Source organism: Mauremys reevesii, linkage group 14 (genome assembly GCF_016161935.1).
Source record: "Mauremys reevesii isolate NIE-2019 linkage group 14, ASM1616193v1, whole genome shotgun sequence".
Lineage (NCBI taxonomy): Eukaryota > Metazoa > Chordata > Testudines > Geoemydidae > Mauremys > Mauremys reevesii.
The window spans coordinates 672,260-695,651 of NC_052636.1; the positions used below are offsets into that span (position 1 = coordinate 672,260).

At 64.1% G+C, this 23,392-nt stretch overlaps 1 protein-coding gene across 2 annotated transcripts; it reads right to left on the reverse strand.

Moving 5' to 3' along the window:
* Window positions 1-1,607: 1,607 nt before the first annotated feature.
* Window positions 1,608-22,855, reverse strand: FIS1 (fission, mitochondrial 1). Of its 2 annotated transcripts, none has more exons than XM_039499976.1 (5): window positions 22,503-22,855; window positions 6,255-6,387; window positions 5,918-5,994; window positions 2,232-2,337; window positions 1,608-2,011 (listed from the first exon to the last, which is right to left on the reverse strand). In XM_039499976.1, exons 1-5 carry the CDS (start codon window positions 22,545-22,547, stop codon window positions 1,914-1,916), a joined length of 459 nt encoding a protein of 152 aa, XP_039355910.1. In that variant the 5' UTR covers window positions 22,548-22,855; the 3' UTR covers window positions 1,608-1,913. The 2 variants fall into 2 exon arrangements, with proteins under 2 accessions (XP_039355910.1, XP_039355911.1); XM_039499977.1 differs by lacking the exon at window positions 22,503-22,855 and adding an exon at window positions 19,753-19,998.
* Window positions 22,856-23,392: the final 537 nt, after the last annotated feature.

Below are 23,392 nucleotides of genomic sequence, written 5' to 3' on the forward strand. Positions count from 1 at the left end.
GGCAGGTCTCAGACGCCCCAGCCCCAAACGAAAAATTGGGGCTTTGATGAAAAGAAATCAGAATTTTTAAGCTCCCCCCCGAATCCAGTTTTTAGGAGTCCCCAAAACTCCCACAGAGCACGTCAAACAGCCGCCTTGCGCCCACTTCCTGGGAGCCCCCCAAAGTTGGGGGAATTTTTGTTGTGGTTCGGGGGGAAACACCCGCTTCGCAGTAGCTCTTCTGGGTCACCCAAAGGCCACCACCCCAGAGGCAGGAGTTCAGCGCGGGCCAGGAGAGGTCGAGCCGGGACACAAGCCATGAATTACGGCCGGCCGGCGGCCAACGCCCCGAGGGGAACAGAGCCTCGAGCCCGTCCTCCAGCCCCGGGAAAGGACGTCTCCCCACGGCGTCCCCGTCCCCCAGAGCAGGGACCCCTCCGGGATCCTGCCCGGGCCCCAGACGACAGCCAAAGGCGGCAGAGACTTGCCGCCGATAACCCCCGGGTCTTATCCAGCCAGAGAGCCCCACGTGCTTTGCAAAACTCCGCAGCTACTTCCCCGTCCGAACGTCTCCAGCTGCAACTCCCAGCCAGGACGTTTGGCCTGCCAGGCGGACGAGCCCCCGGTTAGCAAATCCCTGCTCCCCGCGGAGGAACCGACCCCACGCGCTATTTCAGAGTCGCCGCTTCCCGGGCTCGAGCCCCAGGGGTGGTTCCTAGAGGTACAACCTTCCCGGGGGGGGCCGGGTGCACTGGGGGCGGCCCCCTTGACTTTGCAACTTTCACACCTTTTTTTAACGGGGTTTTTTCCCCTGGAATTTCTTACCCTTTTTACAAGGGGTGGGGGGATAAATTCCACAGGCTGAAACCACCCACCTCCGCGTGACACAGCAGCAGCGGGGTTTGAACTCTAGCCCTCACCCCAGCCTGCTCTCCAGGGACCAGCTCCAGGAGCTGGCGGCAGTAGAAGGTTGTTATCTCACAAAGGAGAAATCAGAACTCAAATCCCGCTGACTTCACAGCTGAGGCCACTGGGCCCATGCGGGGGGGGAGGCACAGGTCTCCCCCCCCCCCCCCGCTTTCCGTCTCAGCCCCATCCCGGGACAAAGCCAGACCCCTCCGGGCGAACGTCCTGCTGCCTAGCAAAGGCTGGCCCCAGACAATCTGCCACACAGGGCGGCTGCCTGCCCCCCCCACTCCCCAGCAGCAGCCGCAGGGGCAAGAAGAAAAGGGCGCTCGCCCGGCTGGCAGGGCTTGCGTGCGAGAGCCGCCTGCCGTGTGAAGGGGCCCAGCTGTTTTCGCTGCAATCGGCTGGATTGCCGTGGGCCGTGCCCGCGTGTTTACGGCTCCTGGCCAGAGTCCGGGGTTCAAGGCGAGCCGCTTATCGCCCCAGGAGTTTATTGGCCGGGAAATGAGCTTTGGCAGGCGAGAAGGGCTGGCCGGAGGGGATGGGCGGAAAGGGCCCATCACCCGTGGCCTCCCGCCTGCGAGGGGCACGCAGCGCTGACGCCTCCATCGACTCTAGCTCCCGCCCCCTGCCTGTGGGGCGAGACGGTGCCCTCTCCCCCAGCCAGCAATCCACCCCCCACACCTGCTCGCCGGGAGCGGGCAAAGCCGAGATCCCGCTGTGGGTCGAACCAGAACCAACCTTTATTTACATCGCGAAGGCAGCGGTTCCAGCGGGGACAGGAGGGGCGCGTGTGGGGCGGGGAATCCTGGCGCAGGGGGGCCGGACGTCAGCCCCTGCCCCGGCCCCCTGCGGGGGAACCACCGCCATCTCCCCCTGCTGCCTGCCCCTCTGGACGAACCCCTATTGCACTGATTAGCCCCCCGAGCGCGGGGGGGAGGATCCGGGGCGGGGGGAAGTTAGTGACTCGGAGCGGAGTTAGCGCGTGGGCTCCCGGGCCCGGCGGGAGGGGAGAACGGGGGGCGGAGCTACGATTTCGACTTGGAGATGGCCAATCCGATGAGGCCGGCCAGGCCGGCCACGCCCAGCGCCATGCCGCCGACGATCGCCATGCCCACCAGGCCGTCTGCGGAGAGAAGACAGGGCTTAGCCGCGGGGGCGGGGCCTCCGCCCGCCGGCCCCGCCCACCTCTCCCCTCCCCCCCGCCCCCCGGTGCAGGCTGGGAAAATCCAGCCGGCTGGCGGCGGGGCAATGCATGCTGGGATGCAGAGAGGCGCTGGGGAAACCAGGGGGCGGGGCCGAGAGGGGGCCTGGATTTCGGGGGGCGGGGCGGGGCGGGGGCTCACCTTTCTGCATGGCCTTGTCGATGAGCTTCTTCAGCTCCAGCGCCTGCGTGTTCGTGGGCTCCGTCTTCAGCAGCCCCCGGATGTACTTCAGGGCCTGCTCGTACTCCTGGGGGGCAGGGGGGGGGGTCAGCACCCACGTTACCCCCCCCGCGACCCCCAACCTCGATCCCGCCCATGGCCCAAGCCCCGACCTGGCTCCTCCCATCCCGTTACCCTCCTCCCTGCTCTGAGCCCCCCACCCCGCCCCTCGCCTATCAGCGCCTCGGGGTTTATGAGCTGCGGCGGCAGAGTCCATAAACCCGGCCATCACGGGGCCCCGCCCGGCCACCGCCCCGGCTCCGCGTCCCTGGCCCGCTCCCCCCGCCGGGATTCAGCGCCCGGGGGGACCCGGGCCGGGAAAGTTAACCCCCTTCCTTTCTGGCCCCCCCAGTCCGCTGCCTGCATCCCTCTGCGGACACGGAGGGGGGGAAATGGGGCATGAGCCGGGCCGAGCTGGCCCTCGGCCCCCAGCCTGTCCCCGAGTCCGTATAACCCGCTCCCTGCCCCCCCAGCCTGTCCCTGAGTCCGTATAACCCGCTCCCTGCCCCCCCAGCCTGTCCCCGAGTCCGTATAACCCGCTCCCCGAGCCCCCCAGTCTGTCCCCGAGTCCGTATAACCCGCTCCCTGCCCCCCCCAGCCTGTCCCTGAGTCCGTATAACCCGCTCCCCGCGCCCCCCAGCCTGTCCCTGAGTCCGGATAACCCGCTCCTGCGCCCCAGTCTGTCCCCGAGTCCGTATAACCCGCTCCCTGCCCCCAGCCTGTCCCCGAGTCCGTATAACCCGCTCCCTGCGCCCCCCAGTCTGTCCCCGAGTCCGTATAACCCGCTCCCTGCGCCCCCAGTCTGTCCCCGAGTCCGTATAACCCGCTCCTGCCCCCAGCCTGTCCCGAGTCCGTATAACCCGCTCCTGCCCCCAGCCTGTCCCCGAGTCCGTATAACCCGCTCCCCGAGCCCCCCAGCCTGTCCCCGAGTCCGTATAACCCGCTCCCCGAGCCCCCCGGTCTGTCCCCGAGTCCGTATAACCCGCTCCCCGAGCCCCCCAGCCTGTCCCCGAGTCCGTATAACCCGCTCCCTGCCCCCCAGGCTGTCCCCGAGTCCGGATAACCCGCTCCTGCTCCCCCAGCCTGTCCCTGAGCCCATATAACCCGCTCCCCGAGCCCCCCCGGCTGTCCCCGAGGCCGCATAACCCGCGCCCCGCGCCCCCAGTCTGTCCCGAGTCCGCATAACCCGCTCCCGAGCCCCGGTCTGTCCCGAGTCCGTATAACCCGCTCCTGCCCCCAGCCTGTCCCGAGCCCGTATAACCCGCTCCCTGCCCCGGTCTGTCCCCGAGTCCGGATACCCCGCTCCCCGAGCCCCCCGGTCTGTCCCGGAGCCCGTATAACCCGCTCCTGCACCCCCAGCCTGTCCCTGAGCCCATATAACCCGCTCCTGCGCCCCCAGCCTGTCCCTGAGCCCGTATAACCCGCTCCCCGAGCCCCCCGGTCTGTCCCCGAGTCCGTATAACCCGCTCCTGCCCCCAGCCTGTCCCGAGCCCGTATAACCCGCTCCCCGAGCCCCCCGGTCTGTCCCTGAGCCCGTATAACCCGCTCCCTGCACCCCCCAGCCTGTCCCGAGTCCGTATAACCCGCTCCCGAGCCCCCAGCCTGTACCTGAGCCCGTATAACCCGCTCCCCGAGCCCCCCCAGCCTGTCCCTGAGCCCGTATAACCCGCTCCCCGAGCCCCCCAGTCTGTCCCTGAGCCCTTATAACCCGCTCCCTGCGCCCCCCAGCCTGTCCCCGAGTCCGTATAACCCGCTCCTGAGCCCCAGCCTGTCCCGAGCCCGTATAACCCGCTCCCCGAGCCCCCCAGTCTGTCCCCGAGTCCGTATAACCCGCTCCCCGAGCCCCCCAGTCTGTCCCCGAGTCCGTATAACCCGCTCCCCGAGCCCCCCAGTCTGTCCCCGAGTCCGTATAACCCGCTCCCTGCGCCCCCCAGCCTGTCCCTGAGCCCGTATAACCCGCTCCCTGCGCCACCCAGCCTGTCCCCGAGTCCGTATAACCCGCTCCCTGAGCCCCCCAGCCTGTCCCTGAGCCCGTATAACCCGCTCCCCGAGCCCCCCAGCCTGTCCCTGAGCCCGTATAACCCGCTCCCTGCACCCCAGCCTGTCCCGAGTCCGTATAACCCGCTCCTGCGCCCCAGCCTGTCCCTGAGCCCGTATAACCCGCTCCCTGCCCCCCCAGCCTGTCCCCGAGTCCATATAACCCGCTCCCTGCCCCCCGAGCCTGTCCCCGAGTCCGCATAACCCGCTCCCCGAGCCCCCCAGTCTGTCCCCGAGCCCGTATAACCCGCTCCCCGAGCCCCCCAGTCTGTCCCCGAGTCCGTATAACCCGCTCCCCGAGCCCCCCAGTCTGTCCCCGAGCCCGTATAACCCGCTCCCAGCGCCCCCGTCGGTCCCCGAGTCCGTATAACCCGCTCCCCGAGCCCCCCAGTCTGTCCCCGAGTCCGTATAACCCGCGCCCTGAGCCCCCCCAGCCTGTCCCTGAGCCCGTATAACCCGCTCCCGAGCCCCCAGCCTGTCCCTGAGCCCGTATAACCCGCTCCCCGAGCCCCCCAGCCTGTCCCCGAGTCCGTATAACCCGCTCCTCGCCCCCAGCCTGTCCCTGAGCCCGCATAACCCGCTCCCGAGCCCCAGTCTGTCCCGAGTCCGTATAACCCCCTCCCTGCCCCCCCCAGCCTGTCCCTGAGTCCGCATAACCCGCTCCCCGAGCCCCCCAGTTTGTCCCCGAGTCCGTATAACCCGCTCCCTGCACCCCCAGTCTGTCCCTGAGCCCGTATAACCCGCTCCCTGCACCCCAGCCTGTCCCTGAGCCCGTATAACCCGCTCCCTGCACCCCAGCCTGTCCCGAGCCCGTATAACCCGCTCCCGAGCCCCCAGCCTGTCCCTGAGCCCGTATAACCCGCTCCCGAGCCCCCAGCCTGTCCCGAGTCCGTATAACCCGCTCCCGAACCCCCAGTCTGTCCCTGAGCCCGTATAACCCGCTCCCCGAGCCCCCCAGCCTGTCCCCGAGTCCGTATAACCCGCTCCCTGCGCCCCCCAGCCTGTCCCCGAGTCCGTATAACCCGCTCCCTGTGCTCCCGGCCTGTCTCCGAGTCCGTATAACCCGCTCCCAGAGCCCCCCAGTCTGTCCCCGAGCCCGTATAAACCGCTCCCCGAGCCCCCAGTCTGTCCCGAGTCCGTATAACCCGCTCCTGAGCCCCCCAGCCTGTCCTGAGCCCGTATAACCCGCTCCTCGCCCCAGTCTGTCCCCGAGTCCGAATAACCCGCTCCCTGAGCTCCCGGCCTGTCTCCGAGTCCGTATAACCCGCTCCCCGAGCCCCCCGGCCTGTCCCTGAGCCCGTATAACCCGCTTCCTGCCCCCCCAGTCTGTCCCCGAGTCCGTATAACCCGCTCCCTGCCCCCCAGCCTGTCCCTGAGCCCGTATAACCCGCTCCCTGCGCCCCCCAGCCTGTCCCTGAGCCCGTATAACCCGCTCCCCGAGCCCCCCGGTCTGTCCCTGAGCCCGTATAACCCGCTCCCCGAGCCCCCCAGTCTGTCCCCTCCTGCGCCCAGCCCCTAGGCACAGCTCCCCAAGCCACCCGGGACCTGAGGGGCACCCCCCCCACACTCACCTTCAGCCGGTAGTTGGCCACGGCCAGGTAGAAGACGTAGTCCCGCTGCTCCTCCTTGCAGCCTCTGGGCACCAGGTCTAGACGGCAGAGCGGAGACGGGGTTACCGGGGGCTCTGGCTCCGGGCCCCCCAACCCCCCGATTCGGGGCAAGGCAGCAGGGCCAGGGGGGAACCAGGCAGACAGAACCAAGGAGGGGAGGCCCTGGGCAGCCTCGACTGAGCCGGGGCCGCCCTGCCCGGCGGCGCGGTTCCCAGGAGGCGTCTGTCTCAGTGGGACAGGCCGAGGGGGGGGGGGGGGACGACCCCGGGGGAGGGGGGGGGCGCAGGGCGTCACTCACCCTCCAGCAGCACGACGCCCTTTCTGATGTCGGCGTTGTATTTGCTGCGCACCAGGCACCAGGCGTATTCGAACTGCGTCCCCTTGGAGACGGTGCCGCCGCTCAGCTCCGCGTTGTACTTCTTCTCGAAGCGCTGCGGGGAGACGGCGGGTGAGACTGGGGCGCTGGAACCCCGCCCGCCGGGCCCGGCTCGGGACGACGCAGGCCAGGGAACCTCGCCGCTGGCCCCGGCTCGGGACGCACGCAGGGCCAGGAACCCCCCGCCCGCCGGGCCCCGGCTCGGGGACGCACGCAGGGCCAGGGAACCCCCCGCCCGCCGGGCCCCGGCTCGGGGACGCACGCAGGGCCAGGGGCGGCCCCAGGAACCCCCACCCGCCCACCGGGCCCCGGCTCGGGGACACACGCAGGGCCAGGGAGAGGGTGGGAGTAACATGGCAGAGCAGGGCCTGTCACCCCTAACCCTCCATACCCACCCCTAGGTGCACACAGGGGAGAGGAGGGGAGAGAGAGACACACACACACTTCCCCCACTCAGGCTCAGGACTCCTGGGTTCTCTCCCTGGCTCCGGGAATGGGGTCTAGTGGTTAGAGCGGGGAGCTGGGAGCCAGGACTCCTGGGTTCTCTCCCCGGCTCTGGGCGGGGAGGGGGGGCTGGGGGGTTAAGCCACTCTCTGGTTCTCTCCCCAGCTCTGGGAGGTGGGGGCTGGTGGGACTCCTGGGTTCTCTCCCGGCTCTGGGAGGAGTGGGGCTGGTGTGTCAGAGCAGTGGGGGCTGGGAGCCAGGACTCCTGGGTTCTCTCCCCGGCTCTGGGAGGGGAGTGGGGGCTGGTGGTTAGAGCAGGGAGGCTGGGAGCCAGGACTCCTGGGTTCTCTGCCCGGCTCTGGGAGGGGAGTGGGGGCTCGTGGGTTAGAGCAGGGGGGGCTGGGAGCCAGGACTCCTGGGTCCCCTCCCAGAGCCAGGGAGAGGAGTGGAGTCTAGCTGGGGAAAGAACCCAGGAGTCCTGGCTCCCAGTCCACCCCCTCCCCGCTCTAACGACTACAGCCCGCTCCCCTCCCCGGGCTGGAGGCAGAACCCTGGTGGGCCCAGGCTGGGAAAGGAGCCCCACAGATCCCTAGCCGGGAGCACTTCTGCCCCTGAGCCCGTCTCCCTCCTGGACTGGGCCGGGCTCCAAGAGGAACAAGCTCCCTCCGATTCCGGGTCTCCGATGTCACATTTCACCCGAGCCAAACCGCACACTCAGCTCCTGCACCGGGCGCGCCGGGCAGCACCCCCCAAAGCCAGTCCCGCTCCCGCTCGCCCCCTTCCGTTTTCTCCCTCCCGCTCCTGCGTGTCTGGCGGGCGAGATGCCCGGTAGTGACACCCCGCGTGCTGCATGGGGAAAAAATGGGGATTGTTCCGTGTGGAGAAGAGAAGCCCGAGAGGGGACGTGACCACAGTTTTCAAGTCCATAAAAAGTTGTTACAAGGAGGTGGGAGAAAAATTGTTCTCAACCTCTGGGGACAGGAGAAGAAGCAATGGGCTTAAATTGCAGCACGGGCGGTTTAGGTTGGACATTAGGACAAACTTCCCGTCACGGTGGTTAAACGCCGGAATAAATTGCCCGGGGAGGTGGTGGAATCTCCGTCACTGGGGATTTCTAAGAGCAGGCTGGACAAACCCCTCTCAGCGATGGTCCAGATAATACTTCATCCTGCCACGAGCGCCGGGGACGGGACTAGCCGACCTCGCGAGGTCCCTTCCAGCCCTACGATTCTGTAATCATCACTCAGCACGCGCCGGGCGAAGGAGCCTTTGAAACCCTCCCCCCACGAATCGTTTGCTGCTCGTTAATCCCCTGGCGGGATGGCATTAAGCATTACGAGCCTAGGCCGGAACGAGCCCTGGCTTGCAAACACGGCGAGCGAGTCGTTCGACAGGTCCGTCCTAAACGGAGGAACGTGCCTTTGATTTGCTGACCGGCCTGATATTTGGACCTAAGCCAACCAAGGTCCGTGTTTACACACGAGCAGAAGCCATTGAGACGGCCTGTCATCGGAAAGTCACGCGCCGCACATCCCGTTCCGGGCAGTCCCTCCTTCGGCATTGTTGGGGGAAGAACAAGGTGCCAGATGTATTGAAAGAGGTCGACGGAGCTTAAAATGACAGAGCGGCTCAAAGAAAATGCCACCGGCTCAACCATGCAAATCAGGGTGGCAATGGATAAGTGAAGCAAAAGGTCACATTCTGGGAACAAATATTTGATCTTGACATCATACCTTTATTTAATCTCGTCTACCCATCAGGCACGAGAGTATTCAGCGACATCTGAGCCACCGAACAAGAATGACAGACCCACACGCTCTCCTCTGGCCCCCAGCAACGGGCGTTGCCATTGAATCGCCAGCTCCATCTTCCCGAGACTGATTTTTTCCCTATTTTCCACAATCAGAAAGAAAAAGCAGGAGGCTGCAGGAGGTGAGACTGGGAGGACCTGGCAGGCTGGGAGCTCAGCGGCATGAAAAAAAAAAAAGTTTACTGCAAAGATGTGGCCGAAATTTTAAAAACTAACCAGGGAATTATTGGAGATTTAGATGAACAGAATTTCCCCATCGCCGGCCAGGTTTTCCATCCGGATGGGCTGCTTTTCCCTCGGCTCCGCCCCAGTTCGAGCAGGAATTCAGGGCAGCTGGCCGGCTGGCGTTAGACGGGTGGTTATCTGGGGGGCATTGGGGCCGTGGGATCTACGAATACAGGGAGCTCGGCGATCCTTGAGCTGCGGAGCCCCCTCGATCCACAGCCAGCCCCCGCCACGGCCAGCGGGACACTTCCCTGCAGCGTTAGCCGACAGTCCCCCACAATTCCCAGGGAAGAGATCAGGGGATGTCTCAGCTCCCCTTGGGATTACGCCCCTCGAAGTCCTAGCAGCAGATACGGGGGGTGGCACAGCCCCAGAGAGGACCCGGTAAGTCGAGCGCGGCCGCTCGCCCTGTGGCGCCGCTCGCCTGGGCTAACGCTCCAGGGACACGGGCCGCTGCAGAACTCGAGGACTAGAAGCTGCCCGGCTGCAAATCCACCTCGGCGCGGGCTAGGCCGTCGCTTCGGGCCTTCCCTCCCGGGCCGCGGCGGAGACCCGCCAGCACGCTCCTTGCGGTTCTGAATGACGCCGGCCGCTTTAATCCACGCTCATGCTTCAGGGGCTCACCCGCTGGGGTCAGGAAGGAATTCCCTGCTGCCCCGCACAGCCGGCCGGCTGGATTCGGTAGGGGTTGGGGTTGCCTTCCTCCGAATCCTCCACACGGCACGACCGCGAAGCCTCTTTCTAGCGACCGGGCTCTTGCTCATAGGTTCGGGGCCCAGCCGATCCCCAGAGCGGGGGTCAGGAGGGATTTTCCCCGATTGGCAGGGACGTTGGGGTTTTTTGCACGGAGGGCGGGCCGCCTGCGGGATCACCCAGGCGTGTCTCACCCAGGTCTCTCCCGCGCCCGGGACAACCGAGTCTCCTGAGGATTGAAACGTTCGGGCTGGCCTGGCCTACCCAGGTCAGGCTCGATGCCCTACCAGGCCCGTCGATGAAAATCTGCCCCTGCCTCCACTTCCCTGCCCCCTGCGCCCTCCTCCCCTCCCAGCCGCTACAGCGATCGGCAGAGGAACACTCAACCCCGCAGCCGTCCGCCCCACGGAGCTCACCAGGGGATTTCCCCACCTCGGGCTTCCCCGTTCCCCACCCTCCGCGTGACCGGCAGAGGCGGCGCCGGGCCCGTATCCGCAAAGCCGTTTTTACGATCACCGTCCCGCTCTTGCCAAGTGAGAGCTGGCAGCTGGGAAAGCGCCTCCGGGCCCCGGCCCGACCCCACACGCCCGCCCCAAAGCTGTGTTTGCTCACCAGAGCGGCGAGGCGGGGCCCGGCCGCTGGAGGAAGTCAGACGACGACGGAGAAATGCTCTTTTCATGGCCGGCTTCCCCCCTCCACGGAGGAAATTAAACCCGGATTCCTTTGCTTCAACCCCCCCAGGGTTGCAACACCACGGCGCGGGACCTGGGACGTGGCAACCAAGGGTCACGGCGTGAGCCCTGCCGGGCCGCCCGCCGCTCTCCCAGGACCCGGGACCTAGTCCCAGCTCCGTTGGGTGACCGCTTCCCCCCTTCTGTGCCTCAGTTTCCCCCAGTGTGCAAAATGCGGCGCGAGAGGAAGGCGGGTTTCTCCGGCTACCTCGGGGTGGGCAAAGTTTTTGGCCCGAGGGCCACATGGGGGGTTGCAAAACGGTATGGAGGGCCGCCCCCCCCCAAACCAGCCTATGCCCGGCCCCCATCTGCCCCTTCCCGCTCCCTGGCTGCCCCCCTCAGAACCCCTGACCCATCCAACCCCCCCTACTCCTTGTCTCCTGAGCGCCCCAGGATCCCGCCTCATCCAACCCCGCTCCTTGTCTCCTGAGCGCCCGGGACCCTGCCCCTATCCAACCCCTGCTCCTTGTCTCCTGAGCGCCCAGGATCCCGCCCCTATCCAACCCCTGCTCCTTGTCTCCTGAGCGCCTCCTGGGACCCTGCCCCTATCCAACCCCCTGCTCCTTGTCTCCTGAGCGCCCCAGGATCCCGCCCCATCCAACCCCTGCTCCTTGTCTCCTGAGCGCCTCCTGGGACCCTGCCCCTATCCAACCCCTGCTCCTTGTCTCCTGAGCGCCCGCAGGATCCCGCCCCTATCCAACCCCCCTGCTCCTTGTCTCCTGAGCGCCCCCCCCGGGACCCTGCCCCCTATCCAACCCCTGCTCCTTGTCTCCTGAGCGCCTCCTGGGACCCTGCCCCTATGCAACCCCTGCTCCTTGTCTCCTGAGCGCCCGCAGGATCCCGCCCCTATCCAACCCCTGCTCCTTGTCTCCTGAGCGCCCCAGGATCCCGCCCCATCCAACCCCTGCTCCTTGTCTCCTGAGCGCCTCCTGGGACCCTGCCCCTATCCAACCCCTGCTCCTTGTCTCCTGAGCGCCTCCTGGGACCCTGCCCCTATCCAACCCCTGCTCCTTGTCTCCTGAGCGCCACCCCGGGATCCTGCCCCCTATCCAACCCCCCTGCTCCTTGTCTCCTGAGCGCCCCAGGATCCCACCCCTATCCAACCCCTGCTCCTTGTCTCCTGAGCGCCCCAGGATCCGCCCCTATCCAACCCCTGCTCCTTGTCTCCTGAGCGCCCCAGGATCCCGCCCCTATCCAACCCCTGCTCCTTGTCTCCTGAGCGCCTCCTGGGACCCTGCCCCTATCCAACCCCTGCTCCTTGTCTCCTGAGCGCCCAGGATCCCGCCCCTATCCAACCCCCTGCTCCTTGTCTCCTGAGCGCCCCAGGATCCCGCCCCTATCCAACCCCTGCTCCTTGTCTCCTGAGCGCCCCAGGATCCCGCCCCTATCCAACCCCTGCTCCTTGTCTCCTGAGCGCCTCCCAGGATCCTGCCCCTATCCAACCCCTGCTCCTTGTCTCCTGAGCGCCCCAGGATCCCGCCCCTATCCAACCCCGCTCCTTGTCTCCTGAGCGCCCCCAGGATCCCGCCCCTATCCAACCCCACCTGCTCCTTGTCTCCTGAGCGCCCCAGGATCCTGCCCCATCCAACCCCTGCTCCTTGCTCTCCTCCCGAGACCCCACCCCTAACCACACCCCTCGGGACCCCGCCCTATCCAACCCCCTGCTCCTTGTTCCTCCCGAGACCCCACCCCTAACCACACCCCTGGGGCCCCACCCCTATCCAACCCCTGCTCCTTGTTCCTCCCGAGACCCCCACCCTAACCACACCCCTGGGACCCTGCCCCTATCCAACCCCCCTGCTCCTTGTCTCCTGACTGCCCTGACCCCTATCCACACCCCCACCCCCGACAGGCCCCCTGGGACTCCCAGGCCCAATCCAACCCGCCCTGTTCCCCATCCCCTGACCGCCCCATCCAACCCCTGTTCCCATCCCCTGACCGCCCCATCCAACCCCCGCTCCTGTCCTGTGACCCCAGCCACACTCCCACCCCTTGACAGGCCCCCAAACTCCCACCCCTTATCCAACCCCACTCTTTGTCCCCGACTGCCCCGCCCCTATCCACACCCCGCCCCAACAGGCCCCCAAACTCCCACCCCATCAACATCTTGTCCCCGACTGCCCTTGTCCCCCCCCCCCTCTGCCCCTGCCCCTATCCAAGCCCCCCCGTTCTCCATCCCGTCCGCCCCCAGAACCTCCACCCCATCCAACCACCCCGACTGACCCCGGGACCCCCTCCCCGCTCCCTTCCCATGCGGCTCAGAGCACCAGGACGGCCCGGGGGGGGACAGCAGGGGAGGGGCCGGGGCGAGCGTCCCCGGCCGGGGCGCAAAGGCTGGGCAGGACGGGCCCGGCTGTGCCCTACAAACGTCGGGGAGCGGGAGGTGAAAGTCCCTGAAGCCGAAGGGCCACGCTGGCCCAGGATTAACGAGGGACGAGCGGGGGATCAGGGAAGGCCGCAAAGGAGCAGCAGCTTTCAGCCACTGGCGGGACGGTGGACCCGGGGCACCAGCAGGGGCTGGACCGTGGCCGTCCTTTCCCGGCCGCGCACTCGGCCAGGGCCGCTGGCGCCCCCTGCTGGCCGTCGGCACCAGCAGGGGCTGGACCGTGGCCGTCCTTTCCCGGCCGCGCACTCGGCCAGGGCCGCTGGCGCCCCCTGCTGGCCGTCGGCACCAGCAGGGACTGGACCTTGGCCGTCCTTTCCCGGCCGCGCACTCGGCCAGGGCCGCTGGCGCCCCCTGCTGGCCGTTGGCACCAGCAGGGGCTGGACCGTGGCCGTCCTTTCCCGGCCGCGACTCGCCAGGGCGCTGGCGCCCCTGCTGGCCGTCGGCACCAGCAGGGACTGGACCTTGGCCGTCCTTTCCGCCGCGCGACTCGGCCAGGGCCGCTGGCGCCCCTGCTGGCCGCGGCACCAGCAGGGACTGGACCGTGGCCGTCCTTTCCCGGCCGCGCACTCGGCCAGGGCCGCTGGCGCCCCCTGCTGGCCGTCGGCACCAGCAGGGACTGGACCTTGGCCGTCCTTTCCCGGCCGCGCACTCGGCCAGGGCCGCTGGCGCCCCCTGCTGGCCGTCGGCACCAGCAGGGACTGGACCTTGGCCGTCCTTTCCCGGCTGCGGGCGCCCCCTGCTGGCCGTCGGCAGGGACAGGCATTCGGCAGAGAGAAGGCACCGCACGGATTCAGAGGAGCCGGGCCCACCGATCACAGCCCCGGCTGCCCTCCTGCGGCCCGAACGAACCGCAGCCGCTCTTCCGGGAAGCCGCCCAGCCGCGCCTCAAAGACGGGGAATCTGCCGGGTGTCCCAGTGGGCAACTCCCCTCGCCGGGGAAACCCCAGCCCTGGCTTTCTGGGGTTTCACTGGATCTCGGGGGCCCTGCTATCAGGCTCACCTAAAGTGAGTCACGTCCCCCCTCAGCCCACCGGGCAGCTCCTTGGGCGGATCGCCTGGAATCTCCCCGCTCCCAGGCCGGTTCTCCAATCCCTCCGTCCTCCCCGCGGCCCCTCTCCAGCCCATCAACCTCCTTCCGGAACCGCGGGCCCCGGAACCGGAGGCAGGGGTCCCACGGCGGTCGCCTCCCTGCTCCGAGGTGAGATTCCCCCGTTCACGCAACCTGGGATCACATTCACCCCCGTCTCCAGCTGATTATCCACCACGATCCCCACGCCCTTTGCCGAGTCCCTGCTTCCCAAGATCGCGGAAGAACGGCCGACGTTCAAACGAACGATCCTGACGCCAGCAGAGCCAGGACCCGCCCCAGGCATTCAGAGAGAGACGACCAGACTCGGCCTGCCCCAGAACGAGAAGGCAGGGTTGGCCCTTCTGGAAGGCACCGCGGAAAGCCAGACAAGCGCAGGCTGGGCCTTCGCCGCCCAACGCAGCCGACGGAGCGCCACAAACAAGGACACGCCGGCACTTCAAACTCGGGTCTTCCCGAGAGACGGCGGCCAGGCCGACGGAAGAATTCTTCCACCAACCTAGCGCCGTTTACGCCGAGCGTTAGGTGGGCCCGGATACTCCCAAGGATTTTCCCCAGCCCAGAGTCACCGTGACGCTGGCAGACCAGGTGTCAGCTCACGCCGAGGCCCCTAGGCCTGGCTGAACCCGACAAACGCAGAGCTGGAAGCCAGTCCGGCAGCGCTGGGGGTTAGTGTTATCAAAACAGGCACTGGCGGGAGAAGAACGTGCTTAGAGTTTGCAGAAGGCTTGTAGGATGAGGCGTGTATTGCTCCCGCCTACCGGATCTGTCCCCCGTGACATAACGCAGCATTTAAATAGTTGCCCGGTGACTATAAAAACGTTGGCTAGGACCGTAAAACCACACAGTCGGGGGGAGACGCATTACCGGGTGCGAAATGCTAGTTTACCACGAGAGGCGTGAGCTTCTCCCCGACCAAAGAGGGTCTGCGGGTGTCAGACAAGCCATGGCGGACGGAAGACTCGGCTGGCGGCTTCCCCGACACCCGCGAAGAAGAGACGTGCATGAGCCCGAGTCCCATCACAGCTTGAATGCTCAGGTAAGGGGGGGGAAAATGCCCGTTAAAGAGAAATTGGTACCTTTATATCTCAAACAGGGTGGATTTGATTTAAATCCCGTTGATTTAAAATCATGATTTAAATCCCGTTGATTTAAAATCATGATTTAAATCCCGTTGATTTAAAATCATGATTTAAATCCCGTTGATTTAAAATCATGATTTAAATCCCGTTGATTTAAAATCATGATTTAATGATTTAAAAATCATGATTTAAATCCCGTTGATTTAAAATCATGATTTAAATCCCGTTGATTTAAAATCATGATTTAAATCCCGTTGATTTAAAATCCATTGATTTAAAATCATGATTTAAATCACTAGTCAGGAAGACGCAATTTAATCATGGTTTTCTACATAAAAAGTGCCTTCTTGTTGGTTGTTAATACCTTAATGCCTATTCGTTGCAACTCAGAGCTGGATGAGACCCAAATTGGGTCTCTCTTACGGCCTCCTGCCACCACAGGTTTTCCCTTTTAGCGAGAGAACGGTGCGGTAGATCTCAAATCAATGAAGGCTACAGTCAGAAAGACCTCGAGACTGCTGGAATATGCTGCTCACAGAGTTTCACTTTTGCCTGTCCCTCCCTTCTCACATTTATCTCCAGATGTCTTCTCCGTGTCCAGATCTATCCCGCCCCCAACAATCTTCTATTTTGGAAACTTTGCACTTTTAGAGAGAGGGAAGGGATTGACACACATTTGCGGAGGGACAATAGAGTTGAGGTCTGTTATTTCTCCCCTCTACGCACGAGGTATTTATTTAAAAACATTGTTGCCGTTAACTAGCATGTTCTCTCCGGAGACACGAACCCCCAGTTTGAGAACTGCAAAACCACGCCTCTCTGATGGCATCTTCTAGACTGAGTCCCATTGGGTAGATAGAAAGATTAACCTCAATAATCGATACAGAGGCCCCTGGGACCCCATAAAATCGGGTCCCGAATCCGTGAACTATTGGAACTCATTTACAAAACTTTCCTTAAACATGACATGACTATATCGTCTCATACTATCGAATTAGAATGCATCATCCTATTCCATGAAGAGATCTCTTTGAGCTACAACGTAGCTTAATTAAAACTTTCTTTAGCTAGGGTTTTTCCCCCCAAAAAAGCATTTTATCAAAAAGATCTGATTTAAATAAAAAAATATTTCTTTTAAATCATTTTTACCCACCCTGGTCTCCAACAGCTGTACCCCCCTCCCCCAGCAATATTTTTGGTGATCGCACGCCCCCCCTCCGATAGCCTCATGACTCCCAGTTTGAGAAATGTTGCTTTATGCTGTCAGGACGCTGAAGGGCAGGAATCCCTGAAGGACCTAACAACTTATTACAGAAACTTCTATAAGGTTTTGAATTTAAGATCGCACCTCATTTGTGTGTGTTCCCTGCTTTAACCTTGCCAATAACTCGTTTCTCTGTCCCAGTTAAAAAACACTCGTCGGGAGTTTGTTCTAGGATTGGCTACAAGCATCGTCTCGGGTTTGAGATCTTTGGAACCCAGAGCACCCCTGTGCTTTTCGGCGGAAAATGCCCATCTACCGCAGAGTCCGGCTTGCCTGGGTGCCAGCTCAAGGGGAGCCCAAGGGGACGGTCCCTGGCAAGACTGTCCTAGTGCAGCCGTCCCCAACCGGTTTCCTCCGGAGGGGGCGAGACGACGAGCCACGGAAGACCAATGAACTACCAGGCTGGTAGGAAGGCTGCTGCCCACCCCCACCGGAGAAAGAAACCCATCTGAACAGGCTCAAAGAAAACGGCGTTTCACTGCCTTCTGCCTGGCAAGCAGTCGCTCATCGACACGCGGCGAGGGTGCAATCTAGACGGCTTTCGCCTTCTGCCCTTTACGGTCCCCACGTCTCACTGTTTCTCTGGCCGGTTCTTTGACCGTCTCTGGCCGTTCCAGAACTGATTTTGCTCAGTGTAAATCAGTGGAGCTGGTGGGCTGTGGTTGGGCACAAGACCGGTTTGGCAATCGGTTAAGTTCGGTCAGAGAACTGTTTAGTAATAGTTGAGTCGAACCATCGGTTAAGGCACAGGCGCTCCAATGTTAGCTATCCGAGGGCCTCCATTTTGGCGGACCCCCAAGCCCCGTGCTCAGCCCCTGGCCCTGCCCTCACTCCACCCAATTCCCCAATGCCCCTTCCCACCCCCCTGCCCCGAGCAAACAGCTGTTTTGCAGCATGCAGGAGACACTGGGCAGGAGGGGGAGGAGTTGATCAGCGGGGCCGGACATGACCCCCGGAGCCCCTGAAAGACCCTCGCGGCCCCCAGTTTGAGAACCCCTGGGTTGACACAGCTAAGCACGACTCTTGGGAACCAACTCCAGGACAGGACCCGAGATCAGAGCGGTCAGACCTCAGCCCTGTGCCAACCACGCCGTGCAGAAGCCGGAGTCCCCGGATGCCCTGATCCTGACTGGCCAGCATGCCTAGCGGGCGTATTCGGTTTGGGGGACTGTTACTAAATGGAGGGTAAGGATATTACCGTGTGAGGTTCTTTCGCCGGTAAAAGACCCCGCAGCCCCCTGAGTCCACAGGGAACGGGTGTTATACCGGAGCTCACGGAGGAGTAAGCTGGGTGTCCTATGAGCACCACAACCCTCCCTATCACACCCCCGTTTGTGCCACCGCACCAGACAGCGCATCGGCTTTGCCAGCAGAATCCCCCCCCTCCCCCCGAACGCTTTCTAGACTAGACAAAGCCATTGGCTCAAGGCCGTAACCCGCTCCCAGCCCCGGAACAATGAGCCCTTTGCTTCGTCCGATTGTTTACCCTCGGCACGGCCGGCGGCTTCACTCGCCCCCCCAGGCGCGCGCCAGCCCCCAGGCTGCACGGCTCAACGGGCAAAAGGAGGAACGGTTACGTTCGCGAATGGTGTTTCCTTTGCGGTTTGAAATACGGTTCCGGGCAACGCTGCGCTGGCCCCGGGGGGGATCCCAGGCCCCAAACGCTCTGCCAATGCTCCACAGCTAATCCCGCTGCACACAGATAACTGCCCCACGGCGATCACTGGCATGGGAGGGGGACGGGGGGAGGGCAAGGGGGAATCCTTGGGCAGGTCAGAGACGCACCGTGCCTCAGTTTCCCCATCTCTACAGCACTGCCCTGCCTCACAGGGAGGATCAATACAGTCAGGACGGGCAGGCACGCAGCCCCTCAAGGCGCCTTCCCAGGCTGCACGGAGACCTGGGGCATCCTCACGCTCAGGGAACGGCTCCGAGACAGGTCGTGAGACCTCTCGAGAGAGAGGGAGGTGAGAGGCCTGATGCCCAGTGTGAACGCAGCCCCCCCATGCTCTGTGCCTCAGGGACCTGAGATACGGTGCAGGGAGGAGCTGCTAGCTGCGGTGGGACTCACCTCCCAACCCACACAGCTGGGACGAACCCTCGCGCCGCGCTGACACCGCTAATCCAGAGACCTCTGAACCTGCTCTCCCGCCCCGCCGCGAGAAACGGCCGCGATTCTCGCAACGCCAAGCGGCCTCCACCCGTTTCGCTGGGCAGCGTAGCGATATTCTGCACCGAGCGGGCCTCAGCTGGAGAACCGCGGCCAGTTCTGGGCCCCACCTTTCAGGAAAGTGAGGACAACTTGGAGAAAGTCCAGAGAAGAACAACAAAAATGGATGAAAGTGCTAGAAAACATCACCTGTGACGGAAGATTGAAAAAACTGCGTTTGTTTAGTCTGGAGAAGAGAAGACTGAGAGGGGACATGATCACAGTTTTCAAGTGCATAAAAGGTTGTTACAAGGAGGAGGGAGAATTGTTCTCCTTAACCCCTAAGGACAGGACAAGAAGCAATGGGCGTAAATTGCAGCGAGGGAGGTTTAGGTTGGACATTAGGAAAAACTCCCTAACTCTCAGGGTGGTTAAGCACTGGAATAAATTGCCCAGGGAGGTTGTGGAATCTCCATCGTTGGGGATTTTTAAGAGCAGGCTGGACAAACCCCTCTCGGGGATGGTCTAGTTAATACTGAGTCCTGCCACGAGTGCAGGGGACCGGACTAGACGACCTCGCGAGGTCCCTTCCAGTCCTACACGATTCCCTCCTACTTGGCACTGGTGCAACCATTGCTGGAATCCTGACTCCAGTTCCATTCCAGAAGGACGGGGATAAACTGGAGGGGTTCGCAGCACAGCCGTGAGAACGACTGAAGGGTTAGAAGACGCGCCCCTCCGGCAGCTCAAAGAGAAGGCTCACGGATGACTTGATGTATAACTACCTCCGTGGGAACAGAAATTTGATAACAGACGACGCTTCTTCAGAGCGTCTAAGGGCAGAAGGGACCCGCATAACAGCTCGTTGGATGCCCTGAATGAATCCCAAGTTGAACTAGAGACGGGATGTTGCCTTGATTTAAGAATCCACCACGGCCCTTGGGAACTTTTCCCAATGATGAATTTCCCCCTCGCTGGTAAAAATTCACACCGTCTTTGCAGTCTGCTCGCTTCCCGTCGATAGGTACTTCCACCCATCATGAACTCTTCAGCCCGGCAGACAAAGGTCTAACAAGATCCGACGGTTACTCCCTCTGGGGCACCTGGCACTGGCCACTGTCGGTAGACAGATACTGGGCTGGACGGACCTTTGGTCTGACCCAGTGTGGCCATTCTTAGGATGAATTCAGACTAGAAATAAAGGACATTTTTTTCAACGAACAACCGGAACCACTTCCCAACCGCTGTGGTGGACTCCCCATCGCTGGCGATTTTGAAATCCAAATGGGATGTTTTGGGGAAGGGGTCACTCTGGTTCAAACGGGTCACGAGCAAGCCCCGTGCGATACTCGGAGCTGGCAACCTTACGTAACCAGAACCAACTCCCACGAGAAAGCAGTCGAGTCTCCATCCCTTGACACCGTCCAAACCAGACTTTCTGGATACGCTTTAGTCACGCGCAAGTTCTCAGGCTCAACCCAGGGGCAACGGGGTGAAAATTGCCAGCCTGTGATAGACAGGACGTCAGACCAGCGCAGTGTCTCCCAACCTTTTCGCTTGCTGCCTTCCCAAGGTGCATCAGGGACACCTCAGGGACCGGTGCCGGTCCACAGTCAGGTCCTTGAGGAACTCTGGACTAGATGACCTACGGTCCCTTCGGATCTACGCTCATCTTCCCACGGGGTCCCAGGCAGCTACCGACGCCAGCGGAAGGCCTTTGACACGATGCCAAAGCCCTGGAGGGAACCACACGAGAGCTGGGGACGAAGCCTTCTCTGGAGAGGGGGTCCGGCTACGGAACAAGCTCCCTGCAACAATCAGGAGAGTTCACAGTCTGAGAGCCTTTCGGAAAAACAGCAAGACCCACCTCTTGGAAAATGAGTCTCAGCCGAAAGAATGACGCTTGGCTGGGCATTTCCTTCTACTCAATGAACTCCCAGTCAAGCAAAACAAACAAAGCCTCCCCCCAAATTAACTACCCCCCCAAATAGTATTTAAAAATCCCACAACCAAAGAGCCTCCTCTAACCAGAATTTTGACCCCCAAAAGGAAGAAAGCACCAGAGACGCTACCAAAGTCCTCTAGGGTCTTGGCTAATAGTCAGATGCTCCAGGGATGGTCAGCAGAACAAACCCCTGATGTAGATGGAAAGAGCCTGTGTCACCTAGACCAACCAGGAATAACTCCAGATCTAACAGAAAACCCCAATAATCCTCCTTTTCAACAGCGCAGCAACTTGGCCGGCGTGGTCGCCAGAGACGGAGAGAAACTGAGTCTTGCTTGTCTACGGCCAAAATTATAACTGGGTTCGCAAAAAGTTCCTGGAGTGACATCCAAACACACAGACACCTGCTCCACCAGTGCAGAGAGAATTGGGGGGGGGTTCACTGGGGCCGGAAGGGGAATGGGACCGGTGATTCAAGGGGAGCAGGGGATGGTCTCAGGGAGGAGAGGCCCCAAGGAAAGCCCCAGGGCGGGGCAGGGGAAGTCAGCGGGGAGAGACTCAGGGCAGGGATATGGGGGGCAGGTCCCACTGTCAGGGGAAGGGAGGGGGCAGGCTCTGGGAGGGAGAAGGCAGGGACAGCTGTAGGGGAGGGGCTATGGGGGGTGGCCCCAGATCGGGGGGAGTCCTGCAAAGATCCTCCTGGGGGCTGATGAGGAGGGACCTTTGGGTGGGGTCTGGGGCCTGGATTGAAGGCTCAGGGTGGAGGATCCCAGGGACGGGGCCCTGGGTAGAGGATACGGGGCCGGGAGGGGGAGGGTCTCAAACTTCCTTGCACTGACAACAGAAACTACTTCCCGACCCCAGGAGGGGGGGCCCGAAGCCTGAGCCCAAATCCCACCGCCCGGCGGCGGGGGCTGCAAGCAGAGACCTGAAGCCCTCGGGCCCCAGCAAGTCCAAGCCGGCCCTGGTGACCCCTTCTAAGGGGGTCGCACCCACAGCTTGAGAACCGCTGCCCTAGAGGACCGTGGGGAGGAGTCCCGGGGTGGGGCACCCAAGGGCACAGCCTGGGAGGGGGCTCAGGGCAGGAGGCCCCTGGGTGGGAGATCCCAGCGGGGCAGGGACGAGGCCCCGGGGGCAGCTTAAGGGGCAAGGGGGAGCAGAGGGACTTGGGGGCGGGGGTGTCAGGGGCAGGGCCTGCGCTGGGATTCAGGGCAGGAGGACCCAGGTTAGGGGACCCGGGGGCCCAGGTTGGGGGTGCTGGGGGAGCGAGGGGAGTCTGGGGCAGAGCAGGCTGAGGCGGGTGTCGGGGGCGAGGGAGGACCGGGGGCAGGGACCAAGATGAGAGAGTGCAGGGGACGATGGGGTGGGGCCCGGGAGGGGATGCCTGGGGCGGGGCAGGGCCAGGGGACAGTGGGGGGCAATGAGGTGGGGCTTGGGAGGGGGGGGGGGGGGGGGGGGCAGGGAGGGGGGCAGTGGGGGGCAATGAGGTGGGGCTTGGGGAGGGGGGGGGGGGGGGGGGGCAGGGCCAGGGGACAGTGGGGGGCAATGAGGTGGGGCTTGGGAGGGGGGATGCCTGGGGCGGGGCAGGACCAGGGAACAGTGGGGGGGCAATGAGGTGGGGCTTGGGAGGGGGATGCCTGGGGCGGGGCAGGGCCAGAGGACAGTGGGGGGCAATGAGGTGGGGCTTGGGGAGGGGATGCCTGGGGCGGGGCAGGCCAGGGGACAGTGGGGGCAATGAGGTGGGGCTTGGGGAGGGATGCCTGGGGCGGGGGCAGGGCCAGGGGACAGTGGGGGCAATGAGGTGGGGCTTGGGAGGGGGATGCCTGGGGCGGGGCAGGGCCAGGGAGTGGGGGCAATGAGGTGGGGCTTGGGGAGGGGATGGCGGGGCGGGGGCCAGGGAAAGCAGGGGTCGATGGGGCGGGGCCTGGGAGGGGATGGGAAGGGGCCCGGGAGGGGATGCCGGGGCTGAGGGGCGGGGCCGGGGAAGCAGCGAGGGGCGGGGCCCGGGAGGAAGATGCCGGGGGCGATGGGGCCGGGAAGTTGGGGGGCGATGGGGCGGGGCCGGGAGGGATGAGGGGGGCGGGGAGGGGCCCGGGAGGGGGCGCAGGGGCGGGGCCCGGGAGGATGCCGGGGGCTGAAGGGGGCCCGGGGCAGGGAAGCCGCGGGGGAAGCCGGGGGCTGAGGGGCGGGGCCTGGGGCAGGGAAGCTGGGGGCGGGGCCCGGGAGGGGATGCCGGGGCGGGGCCCGGGCCGGGGATGCCGGGAGGGCGATGGGGCGGGGCCCGGGAAGCCGGGGCGAGGGGCGGGGCCCGGGAGGGGGATGCCGGGGGGGGCTGAGGGGGCGGGGCCTCTCACCAGCAGATCCTCCACCGCCACCACTTCGCTCAGCACCGACTCCATCGCGTCCCCACCCCCGGAAGCGGCCGCCCCGGAACTGAACCTGCGGCTCGCCCCGGAACCGGAAACGCGCCCGCTGTCCCACCCCCCCGCCGCTCAGGCGCATGCGCCGCTTGGCTCCGGCCGGCTCCCGCCCCTGCTGCGGAGCGCGAAAGGGAAGCGGGGTCGTTTGGCCCAAGGCGGCCACCGTCCCTCCGCGGCCCTGCCTGCCAGGGAGGGGGCGGCCCCTGTTACCATGGCGCCCGCGCGGCGCTGAGAGACGCGGGCGGGGGAGAGAGGACCGGCCGCGCCTGCGCAGCGCGGGGAGGGAACGGGCGGCAGGCTGCGCATGCGTTGGCGAAAGGGGCCGCGCAGGGGTTGCCGGGAAATGCGGCCTCGAGCCCGGAGTCCGCCTAGTGACGTTGGAGTGGGGAGATGCTGGGCACGCGCCCTTAGTTACCATGGGGACGCGACGCTCCGACAGGGACACCCCCCCCTTTTGGGGGGCGCGCCCAGCTCCCGTTCCCATGGCAACACACACACCAGCCCCCCCCTCACTTGGGGCGCGCCCAGCATCCCGTTCCCATGGCAACACAGAGACCAGCCCCCCCCCTCACTTGGGGGAGTGCCCAGCGCCCGTTCCCATGGCAACACAAACACCCCCTCACTTGGGGGTATCCCCAGCCTCCTGTTCCCATGGCAACACAGAGACCAGCCCCTCACTTGGGGTTCCCATGGCAACACAGAGACCAGCCCCCCCCTCACTTGGGGGTATCCCCAGCATCCCGTTCCCATGGCAACACAAACACCCCCCCTCACTTGGGGGTATCCCCAGCATCCTGTTCCCATGGCAACACAAGCACCCCCCC

What these genes read in the sequence shown, in the direction of transcription:
- FIS1 (XM_039499976.1), bottom strand. Translation starts at nt 22,547, where the DNA reads ATGGAGTCGGTGCTGAGCGAAGTGGTGGCGGTGGAGGATCTGCTG. An exon ending in GGGCGTCGTGCTGCTGGAGG is followed by an intron (nt 5,995 to 6,254) that starts GTGAGTGACGCC and finishes TCTGCCGTCTAG; the next exon opens with ACCTGGTGCCCAGAGGCTGC. An exon ending in TGGCCAACTACCGGCTGAAG is followed by an intron (nt 2,338 to 5,917) that starts GTGAGTGTGGGG and finishes CCTGCCCCCCAG; the next exon opens with GAGTACGAGCAGGCCCTGAA.